The 14,920-nt window shown below is 48.6% G+C and overlaps 4 protein-coding genes across 4 annotated transcripts; 3 read left to right on the top strand and 1 right to left on the bottom strand.

Moving 5' to 3' along the window:
* Positions 1 to 3,495: 3,495 nt before the first annotated feature.
* Positions 3,496 to 5,106, bottom strand: N7447_010061 (ribosome biosynthesis protein RRB1; the record flags this gene model as incomplete). Its single annotated transcript, XM_057234323.1, has 3 exons — positions 3,496 to 3,520; positions 3,578 to 4,838; positions 4,911 to 5,106. 3 exons carry the CDS (start codon positions 5,104 to 5,106, stop codon positions 3,496 to 3,498), a joined length of 1,482 nt encoding a protein of 493 aa, XP_057081607.1.
* Positions 5,107 to 5,652: 546 nt separating this feature from the next.
* Positions 5,653 to 6,948, top strand: N7447_010060 (Spg1/Tem1 GTP-binding protein; the record flags this gene model as incomplete). Its single annotated transcript, XM_057234322.1, has 4 exons — positions 5,653 to 6,298; positions 6,358 to 6,650; positions 6,701 to 6,775; positions 6,850 to 6,948. 4 exons carry the CDS (start codon positions 5,653 to 5,655, stop codon positions 6,946 to 6,948), a joined length of 1,113 nt encoding a protein of 370 aa, XP_057081606.1.
* A 753-nt stretch (positions 6,949 to 7,701) lies between these two features.
* Positions 7,702 to 9,891, top strand: N7447_010059 (uncharacterized protein; the record flags this gene model as incomplete). The annotated part of the gene is made up of 1 exon (XM_057234321.1): positions 7,702 to 9,891. The coding sequence occupies one exon, from the start codon at positions 7,702 to 7,704 to the stop codon at positions 9,889 to 9,891; it is 2,190 nt and encodes a 729-aa protein (XP_057081605.1).
* A 3,200-nt stretch (positions 9,892 to 13,091) lies between these two features.
* On the top strand, positions 13,092 to 14,141 carry N7447_010058 (uncharacterized protein; the record flags this gene model as incomplete). The annotated part of the gene is made up of 1 exon (XM_057234320.1): positions 13,092 to 14,141. One exon carries the CDS (start codon positions 13,092 to 13,094, stop codon positions 14,139 to 14,141), a length of 1,050 nt encoding a protein of 349 aa, XP_057081604.1.
* Positions 14,142 to 14,920: the final 779 nt, after the last annotated feature.

Here is a 14,920-nt window from a genome sequence, read left to right as displayed (position 1 = left end):
GTAGGCTCGCAATTTCTCGGTCGCACGGACATCTCGTTTGCAGAATCCCCGGACTTGACAATGCACTAGTCAACCTAGCACACTAGAGCGAGTCTAAGGAAGCTGCAGGTGACCCGAGATGAGTCAAGGATTGTCAAGTGACAAATGAAACAACAGGGTTGTAAGCCACCGTCCCCAGCTCCGACGCAGTAAGCTGTTCTCTAAGCTCTATTGATGCCGGGGTTGATCCGGGCTGTTAGGATGGCACTGGCCAATCCATCTGGATGGATGAGCAAATAAGCTGCAACTCAAGGGTCTGAGTTTCCCCTTAGGCACGTCGGCATCCGGCCTATTTCCAATCTGCTAGCGTCCATGCACCTATAGATGAAAAGCAAGTTCAGCCACATCAATATAATTACCGTGTTGGTACCCCGTGAGCAATATATCCGATCTCTCCGGCAGCTACGGAACGTATGAAGCCTTGGACGGAACGAACTAGTCCGTAGGGCCTTTAGTTTCGAAGACATGTCTTACCGCATTTTGAAGCATCGTACAACAACCCCAAACACAGTTCACCGTCGAACACAGCCAATACAATGTTACGCAACACAGGCCCGTAAATACCATCTAGTCTAAATATATTCCATCCAACACATTAAAGTCATTGCTTGTGAGCTCGGGCGCACACTAGCAACTCAGGGGCAGACGCCACTGCTCCTAATCATGCAATGACACTGTACACTTTGGGCACTAGGACACTGCATCGTATACTAACACATCGTATACTAACAGGGGCACCCTTGAAAGTGCGCTAGCCATGGATCGAGCCCATCAAACGTTATTGCGTAACCGCGCTTCGCGGATCTCCATATGTGCAACGTGTAAGTAGACACTTTTCCTAGATTTTAGTCATATGGAGGTAATAAATTACGATGAAACAACGGCTCAATGTTTACGGGATAGAAAGCTCTCAAATATCTCCATAAATTCTCCGAAGCGCCCACATCCTAGCTCTGTGTGTCACGGAGGCCTACTAAGTGGCCAGTGCTGGCATCAACGCGGGATGGCGGAACACCCCTGATCGGAGTTTAAGCCGTGTGCCTTTTTTTCTTCTGTTTTATCCTTACCGGATATCACCCGTTATTATCTCGTTATTATCTGTGAAGAATACACGGAGATAAGGTGTCATCATTGGCTTGGACCTTGACCTGTACATACCTATTCATAGGTTGCCTTCCTGATTGAAGATTATCTTGGAGAATATTGGCAATGGCTCCGTTTAATCTCCTGAGGCTCTGAGCTGTCTCGCCTGCGTAGGCCCACAAACCATTAATATAGAGAACGGCTCGGTTGATTCAACCGAGCCTACCATACCAAGTACTTCACACCTTCGTTACCAAAATAAAAAGGCAAGTCCACTGTCGTCATTCCAGGGCAGATCGAGCGGCAAAAAGACGTGGGGTGACACCATACGGATGATCAGCACCGGGACGAGAGGATCCAATACCTGGATAACCAAAACCCGGAATCAGAAGGCGTCAAATGTCGCACGATGGCCAACCACATATTTGAAACAATCCAAATCAAATCATAGCAGTATAGTGGATAGCGGAAGATACGGAGGCTAGTGGGTCTCCCGCAAGATGGAGAATACAGATATTCTTAGTTCTCGGCCGTGTGCCGGGATAACATTACGATAACATGCTTCTTCCTATCATTATTATGACTACAGTATATAATGATGATAACAAATATGTTATCAAAGACTATATCATGCGTAAGGTTATATCTCCGGATACGGAGTAATCATTGATGCAGTAGTAATAGTCGGGAACGAATTTCCCTTATGGACAGCCGCTCAAGCTCGCAGCCTGACTGGCCGAGTCCCTGCGTGGACGATCAAAGTTTAGTGTGGGTATAAGGTCGGATCATACAGGATGAGAGCTGCCAATTGTATTCGACCTACCCAGGAGCAGTGCCTTTCATAGCATTTGTGGCGAGACCTGGAGTTTATCCAGCGCTAAGATCAGAGATCATGTACCCAGTTGTACACTTGAATGTAACATTCTGGGTATTACTCCAATTTGGAGTCATTTCAGTATATTGCCGATAGGCGGAATAAACCGCTTTCTCCCGATAAGAGAAGAGGCTGGACCTGACAAATTGATGCCGGAGAGATTGTTTGACCGGAGAACAACCGATGTCGCAAAAATGGAGCTATTTTAGCCTGTTTCTGTGTCTAGTCTGCTAATGCAAACGTGAGAGCGGTTAGATCTGATGTGATTGACCGGCTGGCACGGGCGTGCATTAGCGGTATTAATTGCAGGCACGATGACGAGGGAGCATTGAACTATTTTCCATACATAAACTTGGGCAGATCAGATCGATTGTTCTAGCGTGAGGCACACACACTGCATCCGAGGTATAAGCACTATAGACACGCCAATATACTTTACAACTGACTCCGATGTCTCGCGCCGAGCAACACAAGCACAACAGTCCAATTGTCTGACATTGAAATGCACTCAGCAGTCTTGGAATTCATGCATGTCATACCTAGAGCGTCAATCCACTCCACAGTCTCCATATGCCATGGCAATCCAATATCCATACAATAAATATCCAATATAGCAACGTGGGTCTTTTTTTGACAGCGCGAAGAACAACATCCCACATCGCCACAATGCACAGCCAAGGTCGATCTTCACGTCCCAAGACTATAATTGTATTGTATTCTGTATTTTCTATTTATTTCTACTACAAATACAAAAAAAAAATAATGGCAACGGCTCCGTAAACTGTCAGTAACCAGTGCAGCCCTGGATCATTGAACCGACTGGTCCAGACACTCGTCGCACCCGACTCGGCCCCAGGCCAATTCCCTGCGCCGAAAACTACATGGGATTAAGTCACATACAATAGTCTATGTATTTAATGGCGCATTGGCGATCTCGCACGGTCCATCCTGTGGCAGTGACTTGGCATAGCTGCAGTTTATCCCTGCTAACGCCTACATTTGATCTAATTCGGTGCGGGTTTTGAATAGGCGAGAGTAACGAGTTCCGTCTGTATCTAGGTATATCCGTGGAAGTACTACATAATAGCGTTGATGTAAGGGTGTATTTTCCGCTGCACCTGCTCTGCTGATGTTGTGCATTGCAGATTTGCCCCTCCCCCTTAGACTGGCCTCGGCTGAGGGGAATGGCCGAATTCTCTAGTTCTGATTCCGCTGTTGAGGTATTACCTGGCCCTGGAGGTATATATACCTCATTGACTTGAGTAATATCTCTTAGATAGGGTTACCGCCCGGATTTTTCGCGAAAATATGTCTATTTACTATGCCAGATATAAAACAAAATCTTTTTGTTCACCACCCTAACCATCTGAAGGATAGGGTCTAACTCCGAGCATAATGATATTGAGGAGCAAAAAATCCACAGAATTCGAATGGTATATGAGCAAGACATGGCACATGAAATTCCCGAGTCAGTCGGAGCGTAGATACATTTTCTTCGTCTAGACACTGATCGTCTTGAAAACACTATAAAACGAAACTAGTTAGTGTGGTTCATAACTCATTATCAGGAATAGAACATACCTGAATCCATTGCTGCCGGTCGCCATGAGCGTACCAGGCATCTGTGCCTGCCAGTGAAGTTCCTTGACAGACTCCATATAGTGCACGAACAGTAGTTGCGAAGGAATGTCAGCCATATTGGCCTGGCGGCTTTCTTCGTCGTCCAGCTCGACAGCCAGATCCCAAAGTGTGACAGTGTTGTCTGCGGAGCCAACAGCCACCACACTGTCGTCTGAGGGGTGCCACTCGATGGTGGTGATCGGCTCCTTGTGGAAGTCGAATGATGCAACGGGGGTAGAGGTGATCTGAGCAGATGGCGCCGCGGCATTGGGCTTCCAGTGACGCAGATCCCAGACTGCCCATTGTCCATCGTCGGCACCAGTAGCCAAAAGGTGGGCAGTCTGGTTAGACCAGCTCATAACATTCACGTCGGTGTTGGAGACCTGAACGTCCACGGCGGGTTTGCGCGACTTGGATCGCACATCCCAAACCTTAACACTACCGTCACTGCTAGCGGATGCAAACACATTGCGCTCGTTGGGAGACCACTGCAATTCCTCAATGGAGGAAGCGTGGCCTGTGAACGGCCGGGTGTCGGTAACCCAGCCGCCGCCTTCGGTGCGAGTAGTAGCGTAGATCAATCCATTGTTGTCACCAGTCAACAGCTTTCCAAGAGGCTGGAGCGGAGACCAATCCAATGCATATCCTTCGGTCTTGTGCATGCGCAGGGTAGAAAGAGGCTTAGATGCTGAAGGGGGAAGAATAGTGCCGGGAACATCGAAGCTAGAAAGGTGGGCGGTAACATCGTGAATGACAACTTGCGAGTTCTCCAACCAGGTCGCGGTAAGGGTTTGCGGGGGCTTGGAGTAATCACCGGACTGTGAGGGGGTCTGGTGGGTACGGATGCGGTTTGTCGTTGAGCCAAGCGGGATCGACTTGGACTCGAGAATGGGCTCGCCCATGTCGTCGTCGTCCGAGTCGCTGTCTGAGTCCTCGCCTTCCTTCTCCATCTTGCTCAGGCCGCTCATCTTGAGCACCATGAGTTCATTGTCCTTGGATTTCGATCCTTCGGCTTGTGTACCAGTAACAGCGTAGACAGTAGCGGGGAAGGTCTTGCGGTTATCACCGAGCGAATCGCGCACAATATCGAAGGAAAGGCATGGCCATGGTGTGCTGAGTGTGTGAAGCATATCGTAGGTGGAGGGGTCGGGCGATAGTGTCTCTCCGGGTGCCAGTTTTGTTCGTCCAGGAATGAAAGTCTCCTTGTCAACATCCATAGCTTCTATAAGATTTTAAAAAAAAGGTTAGTTTCAGTAGAACAGATTTAGATCTTCAGGTCACAAAGAATGCGCACCCTTCTCTTCTTCTTCGCGCTCAGCATCTGGACGACCATCCACTCCGGCTTCTAGGATCTCATCTTCACTCTCGAATTCATCCTCGAACTCGTCTTCAAACTCCCCCGCCTCGTTCATTGGGGCATCTGCAATTGGTCGCTCGCCAGCCTTGAGGGCAGCGGTATTTTCGTCGGCTTCAGCACTTCTCTTGGACATCTTGAAATTCGGAAATGTGTTAATTATAAGAGTGTCGAGACCAAGGAGGGGGTACGATAAGAACTTTTTTTTTTCGTAAATTTTGGCAACAGCGTGGGAGAGGCGCTAAACCTATCGTGGACTAGCGTCAGATCCGACTTGCCCGCCTCGAGCTGAAGGTAAGAAGCCTTGACGTTCTTATTTGCCTGGGCCCTATTTCGAAGTTACTTACTCCGTATTTGACATTCATTTCCAGCCTGGTTCCTACATTTGTTTGCTTTGCTTAGGTTCTTTCGTCGTCCCTCCAATTCGGTCTGTTTATTCAGGGACCCTCGTGAACTCCCGAGATCAACACAGCTCGCGGCTCCTTCAATTTCTAAATCAACCCCTTGAGGCATACACATGCAATCTCGTTAGATTGCGCTGGAAGTTCAGCTCTTTGTGATACTGGTTAGTCATCTCCTGAAATCCTCCATCTCACACGTCCACGGGTAGATACTGATAACCAGGACTTGTTTGACAGGTTGCATTCTCTGAATTCTACACCGATCCCGATTTTCAAGCGTCATGGAGTTCCCTAAACCTAATGTGGAGCCCTTTGCTGCCCCTGGGGTGGAAGCGACCGCTGTTCCTGTCGTTGCGGAATCAGAGCAGATTGCCCCAGAAGATCAGACGCAACAGTCACAGGAGCAAGCACATGGACAGGGACAGGAGATTCCGCGCGAGCAGACCCTGGAGCAGCCTCTCGGACAACCTCTAGGCCAACCTCTGGAACAGCCTGCACCTGTCATGGTCAATATCGAAGAGCCGGTTTCTGACCACACAATCAGCCGTGCCGCCATCAACAATGGCTATAACAGCGACTCCAAGGCGCATTACCACTCCCGATCGACCGATTTCCATCAATCTGCTCCCGAATATGCCGCTCAAGATACCGATCAGTCTCGCCAGAACTCATCTCCACTACTCAGCCACCACCCCCTACCCGTTCCCAACTCCAGACCTGGATCTGGACTCTCCAGTGGCCCGGAACGCGCCCCTGGTGTTTCCCAGTTACAGCAACCAGACTCCAGCCAGCGCCAAGCTTCCCAGGCTAACAAGAACAGTGTGGTGATTAAAGTTGGTATGGTAGGCGATGCACAGATCGGAAAGACCAGTTTGATGGTCAAATACGTCGAGGGCAGCTGGGATGAGGATTATATCCAGACATTGGGTACGTTGAATTTCCGTCCATTCAGTACCCCTGTTCCTTCTAACTGAGGATTTGTTTAGGTGTCAACTTTATGGAAAAGACAATCTCGATTCGCAACACTGAAATCACCTTCTCTATTTGGGATCTAGGTGGCCAGCGCGAGTTTGTCAATATGCTACCCCTTGTCTGTAATGACGCAGTTGCAATTCTTTTCATGTTTGATCTCACTCGCAAGAGTACATTGAATTCAATTAAGGAGTGGTATCGCCAGGGACGTGGCTTCAATAAGACAGCCATTCCCTTCCTGGTGGGCACCAAATATGATCACTTTGTGAACTTCCCTCGCGAGGACCAGGAAGAGATCTCTATTCAGGTATTTGATGATCCTCGTCTATTTTCCCGCCCCAACTAACATCTTTGCAGGCCAAGCGATTTGCCAAGGCAATGAAGGCTAGTCTGATATTTAGCAGCACCAGCCACAGCATCAATGTGCAAAAGGTATGTTGCAGCCGTTCATGTCCTCTTGCTCGGTTTATTTCAAGTCTGAAAGGACACATGCTGACGTAGTACAGATCTTCAAAATTGTTCTAGCCAAGGCATTCGATCTAAAGTGTACCATTCCCGAGATCGAGAATGTTGGCGAGCCCCTGCTCCTCTACAAGAATGTCTAAGACTTGCCCATTTGCCCTGACGATGATGTAAATTGGGACGAAGTGACGCTGCTGATGATCGACGCTGGCCCTCTACCCTCACGGCTTTACCACTTTGTGAATTTCCCTTTCCTTTCTCCAACGATGTACTTGACCTTATGTCTGTATCACAGCCTCGGGCTCTTCTGAACAGGTTGCATGCTATCAGTTGGAGATCTCGAGGCTTGTTATTTTTAACTGCCACCCTTCTCCTTGTCATTTTTCTTTGCTGCATCTTCTTCATTCATCTTCTGAACGTACCTAGTTCCTTTTGCTTTTATGTTCCAGATGAGGGCTTCACCAGCTTAAGGCGTTTGGGAGTCCGAATCGTGATATTCTGAAAATACATTTAAATCTCTTCTGTTTGCAATCTTTCATATTGTAGATACTATGTACTCAGTACTTCGTACCTTGAAGTTCCAAATATAGATCTGGACCCATGGATGCTCCGTATATCGTTCCAAGGCTGACCCCTCTTTAGTTGAGCCTCCAAATGTTGTTTTTTTGTCCTTTCTTACCTAGGTATAGACTGGCCTTTCCCCATATTCGCGGGAATTATGACAGCTGGTATCATTTATTACCAGTAATTCATATTTGCGATTATCCTGGGTGTCTCATGAGTCCGAGGCTACATACTTTAGCCCCCGCCAAGCCAAGGACAAGGTACCTAAAATCTGAACTATCGAACTTATCTAGACACAACTTGAATTTCCCCTCAATATCGGCTCAGGCACTATGGCTGAAGATCCCCAACTGAATTCTATCCAGCAAAGGATCGCCGCCCTCAACCACTCGCAAGTGGCCCGCCCACCGGGAGGACCTGGACCATCATTCCGCCCGAACGCTCAACGGAGCGCGTCAGCCAACAACCCTCCCTCATACGATGCAGTTGGTTCTGTGGTGGATCGAACATCTGTCGGAAATGAACCCGCAGACGATAAAACCCAGCGCCGGGTCTTGCAGGCGCCTTCAATGGAAACTCTCCGGCCTGGAGTGAAGCCAAAGCCAAAAGCCCCTCCGCCATTGCCGACGCGAAGATCAGATCGTCTGCCTCCCCCTACACCAGCTCGTCCTGCGCTACCGCCGCGTAGACCGACGGATCTAAAGCACCAGCCCTCCCTTGATTCGGTCACGTCCGATGCGTCAAATTCGACAACGTCGACAACTAAAACAGCGGGGCAAGGCGCATCGACAACCTCGGTGAACTCCACTGGAAACAATCGCATCAAAGCGCCTGGATGGGGGGAGGTAGAACTGCCTACGCTACCTCCCCGCCGACCGAAGGAGCAAGCTAGCTTGGAACCGCCTCCACGGCCTACAATTAGTAGTAAGAGGAGTTTTGGGAGCCTCTCTGCCAGATTGACCTCCAAAATATCGCTACCGGGATCCAAACCGCCCGTCCCCCCTGTTCCAAGTCAGCCTGCACGGCCGAGCCAACCTCCTCGCCCTACGCAGCCTCCACGACCTACTTCGTCTCCGCATTCTAGCCAACCACCCCCACGCTATGAGGCCGAAGAGGAACCCCCGATGCCTCAACTACCACCACGCCGGCCATCGGCAGTACATGCGGACACAAATGGAACCAGTGATGGCTTGGGTGTTAATCTACCGATTCGGAAGACGTTGCCTCCTCCACCAACAGCTGCGCAAATCAAGGATGCTAGGCAGCTTGGGTTTGGTAATCCAAGTCCACCCAAACCCAATGGGACACCACCACCGATTCCACATGGTTCTCGTCCGGATCTATCCAAAATTATGGCTACAAAGCCACGTTTTAATGGGTCAGCTGTGTCTCCAGGCCCTCCGCCTCCCACGTCAGACACGGAATGCTTGGTGTGTCGGGACTTCTCAGGCCCTGATAACCATGCCGCCCGGTACCCTCGCGCATCGCTTCCGACACAGGATATGGCGTGGCTGGCCAATGAGTTGACAGCACCGTTCCCATCCATGACAGACAAGGCACGCGCGATATTTACGTGGTTACATCATAACATCTTATACGATACCTATGCCTTCTTTAATAACTGCGTGAAACCCTCCACGCCAGCCGGTACTTTGGCATCTGGAATGGCAGTCTGCGAAGGCTACGCAGGACTATTTGCAGCATTAGCCACCCACGCCGGTCTAGAGGCGATAGTAGTCGGCGGCCACGGCAAAGGATTCGGACACTACGCTCTTGCTCCAGGCGCCCCGGCACCCCCATACGCAGGAAACCACGCCTGGAATGCCGTCAAGATCGACGGAGGTCGATGGAAGCTAATCGACTCCTGCTGGGGCGCAGGAGCAATAGAAGGCGATGGGCAGTCATATAAGCAGCGATTCGAACCGGCGATGTTCTCGATCCCGAACGAAGAGTTCGGCCTAAAGCACTTCCCAGAAAACAAACGCCAGTTCTTCCGCGAGGACGGACGTCCCGATCTAACCTGGGAAGAATACATCCTCACGGACCCGGAACGACCAAACGGCGTCGAAGGCCTAAAGGTCTACAGCGATGCCGACAAGCGCACCATCGGCGGCAAGACCTTCCACCCACAAGGCCTGCGCATCTCCATCAGCACGCCGGGCGCAATGCGCTTCCAGTTCGGTCTCCTCTGTCCGCACTGGACACTGTCTCGCCACAGCCACATTCAGCATGCGGGCTTGTTCCTGCTTATGATCCATGGCGTGGACGGACGCGAGGACGACAGGCTCCCTTTCACGCACGTATCGGGCTCCGGACCTGCAGGCGGTGGCGAGTTTTGGTATGTGGATGTCCCCAGTGCACGTACGCTCGGTGCGCCTGGTCAGAAGCTGCAGGTGGCTGTGTTGACTAGATTTGGGGATCGGGAGGATGCTAGTAGCGTCACGGCGCAGGAGTTCCAGGAAAAGCTTGGCCGGGTTGGAATGGCTTGGGCTTATATTGCTGAGTGGGAGCTAGTAAGGTAGGTTCCACTGGCTCAGCTTGATGCTCATCTGCGGCAGGTACTTTGGTATTTAGATGAGCAGCAGATGCGTTAATATAATGTAGAGTTTGTTGTTTTGGTGGTTTGCCCTTGTTTGCAAGGTGTATACTCGGGTATATGTTACTCAATAATAATACCATTTTCCCGTTATCTCTTTGGTTGACCTACATAATAACTTAATAATAAGCTTACTAATGACATTAAGTAAATGTGCGAGGGTCTGAATTCTTGCAGTTTCTGCGTATCCTAGCTATTTATTCCTTGATGCATCTATGAACGGTTCCTTGTGTCTTATCTGGTTAGAAAGTAACGTCGCTTGCTGTCTGGCACTGGCCCTCGTTGACAAGCCCCTCATCTCACCAGAGAGTAGGGGTTCGCTACTTGAGCTTTAGGGTGAGGGCTTCGATGGCGATGCATCCATTACTTAGTTCTCAGTGAGGTCGATGCGCAGGATACTAGGACCACCGGGGTGGAGAATTTGGGCAAGAGGAAGTCGTAAACCGGAATTTCACGGTTGAGGACCTATCACTATCATGCTAGTTATTGAGGGTATGCCTGTCGCAGCCGTGACTATGTACCAGCCTCCACTGCAGAAAGACACCTAATACGCTATCCATCCTATTGTTTTCGACCAAGGCCTGCAGCTGATCGGTATAGCTGCATTGAGGAGGATGCTGTACATCATTACCGAAGCCTATGTTACTGCTAAGATCGAAATCCTTGTCGTGAATAATGGGACACACTATCAGACATATCATGTGAAGTTCAAAAGCTCGCGAAGACGAACAGAAAGGGCAGCAAACGATCGGCACCACTGAGAGATAGATTGTTCTGAGTCTAAAAGGTGGAGTTTTAGCTAGACTGGGGGAAGACTGATTTAACTCCCCTACTTGTATCCTGTCAGAATTCTCCATGCCAATGATGTCTGGGCGCTAATGCGTTCTCTGAGTCACGCATGGGACGTCAAAAGTGGAGCTGTTGGAATTTATGTGAACCAGTTGGGCAACAACGTAGTCGGTTACTTTTAGATCATACCAGACCGATTCTCCGAAAACGCGTGCTCCAGCACCGCATCATAAGCCCCAAAGTGGCAGCGCAATCCATGTCGACCTAGCAATACACTTACTTCTCTTGGTCCTAATCGCGCCACACAACCTCATATCACCCTATCGGTCCATCTCTGTCCATCTCACAACGCGATAGATCATATACTAGTTTGTAGACTCAGGTGAAGCACCACAATTTTTGCTCCTTTCGAAGTAGACTAGAGCCGTATATAGGCCCAACTACGGTGATTGACTTAATGGGCAATTGGATGGACGACGTAGAGACCAAGTGGGCTTCACTTTAACGCGAGAGAGCCGTTTTGTTCCCTGCTATTAAACACATAATCTGGGAATGAATGAGTGTCTGAAAATGCTTGTTTACACACAGTCCTTGAATTTTCCTGCGGGTGTCATTACCTGATGTTGACGAACGCTTGTACCTTGGATAATAACTCTGTTAATCTCTGCTCTCGTGGAAGTAACATTATTTACTTAAGTCGCGACAGTCAGAAGTCTCCAAGTCAACACCGCTATATGGCATTAATGGCAGTGCAGCTTAAAGTCAAGAATGTATGTCCTTCTCTAAGTAGATAGCGCCAAGGTACACCGGAGACATTCACGATGCTACGCACAGAGAGTAAGAGTCAATAAAAAGTATATGTTAGAATGGGCATTGATGTGCCAATCATTCTGACTCTAAAGGCAGCTAGAATCGGAGCGTGGGGGATCCGCTTAGTGGGATACATACTATTATAAAGCCGGGCCTCGAAGTATGCAAAGCATAATGTCAGCCGCTGGTGCCTGTGGGTACATGCTCTGATGTTTGGTCTCTGTAAAATCAACGAAGTACTGGCTAGTTCCCCCTCTTTCCGTCGATCAATGTAATGGAGATTTAGTTTTAAATTAATGTTCTATAGTCTTATGAAAGTTTCACCTCCCCGAGTATTATACGTAGTCTAGCTATGAGAGTATTATGTGTATACTGATTTCTGGTCTTCTGTACATAAATTTGCCTTTGTCCATGCATATGTATTAGTTCCGCACGGCACATTTTCTTGTTCCCAATGATAAAGGGCGTCAAAAGGCCACTATGTCTCTATATGCTAGTACGGGCACATGAGGGAGGTCACGCTAGTGCTTAGGTATGGTACCCATATTAAACCTAGCTACGGTGACCTGTAGCCCCTTTGAATATATAATATTTGTTATTATTTTATCTTTTTGACTTTTATTAACGTATCTAACCACCTATCTCTTTATTAATATAGTAACGTATTTCACTACCGAGCAGACTGCAACAATGCCTAGTGGGGACATTTTTAGCGTCGCCAAGGCTTCCCTGGGCACTCTTGGCAAAGTGGATACCGATCAGAGCTACTCCGCATGTAGTTATGTACATAAAATGGCCTAATAGGGTAATTTTTACATTAATATTGCAATAAGCATACTCAACATAGCCTTCGGGGCCGATGATCAGGTTCTAACTACTAGCTACACGCATTTGTCTAGCTCGCAGTGTCAAATAATAATGCGCCATAATAGTAAGCAAGGACACTGTAACAAGGACACTGTATAGGTGAGCACATAGATTGAAGGCTGGCTGCTTCTTAAGCAAAAAATTAGTCACTGAGTAACTAGTCACCCTGTGCTGAGAAATGCTCAGTGAGCATGACCCTGAGAGCCCTCATAAAGCGGCGGCACCCTGATCGGGCAAGTCGCGGTCACAGCCTAAAATCCAGTATATACATGTACATAACATGTACATATATATGTAGGCAACTATTTATTGCTATCAGTACGGAGTACACGTATGCCCTTTGATGTTTTTGCCGAATGGGGTAATGTCTGCTTGATATAGCTGTAATAATGAGAATTGTCACTAATTACACAACAGAAGCAAAGCACTAGAAGAAAAGATGTTATATCACTATGTCCGATGTGAATTTAATCAAGGTTCAGAAAGGTAATTAATTATTGTAAGAGTGATGGTAAAACTGCATCTATAGGCTGCTAGATTGACTACCTTCCGAGGCTGATAAATTGATACATTAGCGACCTTTAACCCCCAAAATCAGCCGTCAGACCTGATCTCCCTGCATATGCCAACTTCTTCAACGGTCAGGTCTAGAAATCAACAATGCCTACCTTGATGGATCTTCCCCAGGAGATCCGTGCCATGATCTTTGAAGATGTACTCCATAGCCATCGCACCCCACCCATGTATCCATCCAAATTGAACATGGTGGATTTTCCGGACATGCACTACAAAGCCAATATAGAAGCTCTTAGGCCATATCACGAACAGCGTGATACACATAGCCCTTCCAACAGTCTCCCTCTCTTCTTGACAAGCCGTCAAGTGTCGATGGAAACTCAGTCGGTTCTCAGTCGAATGAGGAAAACTACCTACGTCCTTGATATCTCAGTCCTGAATGACCAGGATCTGTTTTCGACTTGGATCTCAGTCCCACGGCTTACAACCCGTCTATCGGCACTCCATGTAGACATACGTCTTTTCGGACATATCATCACCACCAAAGAAGCGCGTGATCAAATGGGCTGTGGTGGTCGCTACGGATTTCATTGGTCTTTTTACGCCCTGCTGGAACGATTCCTACGGTATGGACCAGTTGGCGCGAAGAAAGGCCGCGAAAGCGACTACGGAAATCCCTCCTACAAGAACCGTCATATCTCTGTTGGAAATCTCATCCTCGACTTTCACTCGGCTGAGAGGGAGCAAATATACCCCCCTGGTAAGGTGGCATACAGCGCGTGGGTGGGTAAACACCATGGCTTAGCCTGGGATACCGATGGAGAGGTGGACCAGGCTTTGTCGTACAAAACACGTCCGGGGTGGCTTATGCGCTTTTTGGAACACTGGTTGAGATATATCACTAATATGAGCTATCACGCTGCGAGTTATGGGGCATTTATCTATGAGGAAATCGGTGCCATCTCCTTGTTGGTGGATGGACAGCTACGGGTTACCATGAATCCTGCGGATCAACTGGCCAGGTTGCACTTTGATAGACCAGCTGATACAATGGGGCATCTGGCATCGGAGACTCGATTGGCTGAGTTTTTTGAAGTGGAAGAAAGCGACACTGCTGAAAAGGGAGGTTCTTGGATTCCCTGTTGTGTGGCCACAGGACATAGAAAGGGAGTGATTAGTTGGTTCTGGGTTTGATAGATGAGAATAACATCAATGACAGGTGTCTCTTCACGTACGTATTATGTAGTTTGCAACTGATATTCTTTCATTCCGTGGCATTGGGAATTAACATCACTGACATAGCAACTTCCAAGGTCGAGAAAAGTAGGAAGGGCCCACCTGACCTAGTAGTCCATTAAACAACTCGTCCACATCCCTCTTCTCCTCATCAATTAGCATGTCTGCCTCGATCCAAATAATTCATTTCCTCCGCCTCGGGGGGCAAAACCCCCCTACAGGAGGCTAAACCATCCCCTCGTGCAATCTTCCCTTACAATCCATCCTTACCAATGACGGCCAAATGCCAAAATATGTGAACCCCATCCAGCTGTCATTCCGACAATCCGTCGGCCATGTGGGTGGAATCAGCGGACACGACAAAGGGAAAAATCGGTGGCCTCTTGGTTCTACCGCGCAGGCTATCTCTTGGGAAATGTCCTGTCATTTCTGCGTGCAGATGCGGACTTCATTCTGGAATCTAAACTGATCGTGGCGATCCATGTGGTCAAAAAATCTCAGCGGGCACCGACGATAAAATAGATCATTTGGCAAGTACTAGACATATCTACAGCAGACAGAAGAGGACCTTTTTCAATCTGATTACTGGCTGCTCTTTTGCGCTACCCGGATAGGTTCCGGCATCAGTCCACATCAAGACGGTGGTCGGGTCGCGGTTTGGTTGAGATTAACGTTGGTAAATCTCGGAAGGAAGACGTCCCAGCTCCACCTCGGAACGTCTCAAAGTCTTTCTTTGG

This window comes from Penicillium robsamsonii, assembly GCF_028829455.1.
Source record: "Penicillium robsamsonii strain IBT 29466 chromosome Unknown utg000006l_segment0_segment0, whole genome shotgun sequence".
NCBI classification, from domain to species: Eukaryota; Fungi; Ascomycota; class Eurotiomycetes; order Eurotiales; family Aspergillaceae; genus Penicillium; species Penicillium robsamsonii.
Note: the sequence above shows the minus strand (reverse complement) of the source record. Positions and strands in the feature narration are given on the sequence as shown.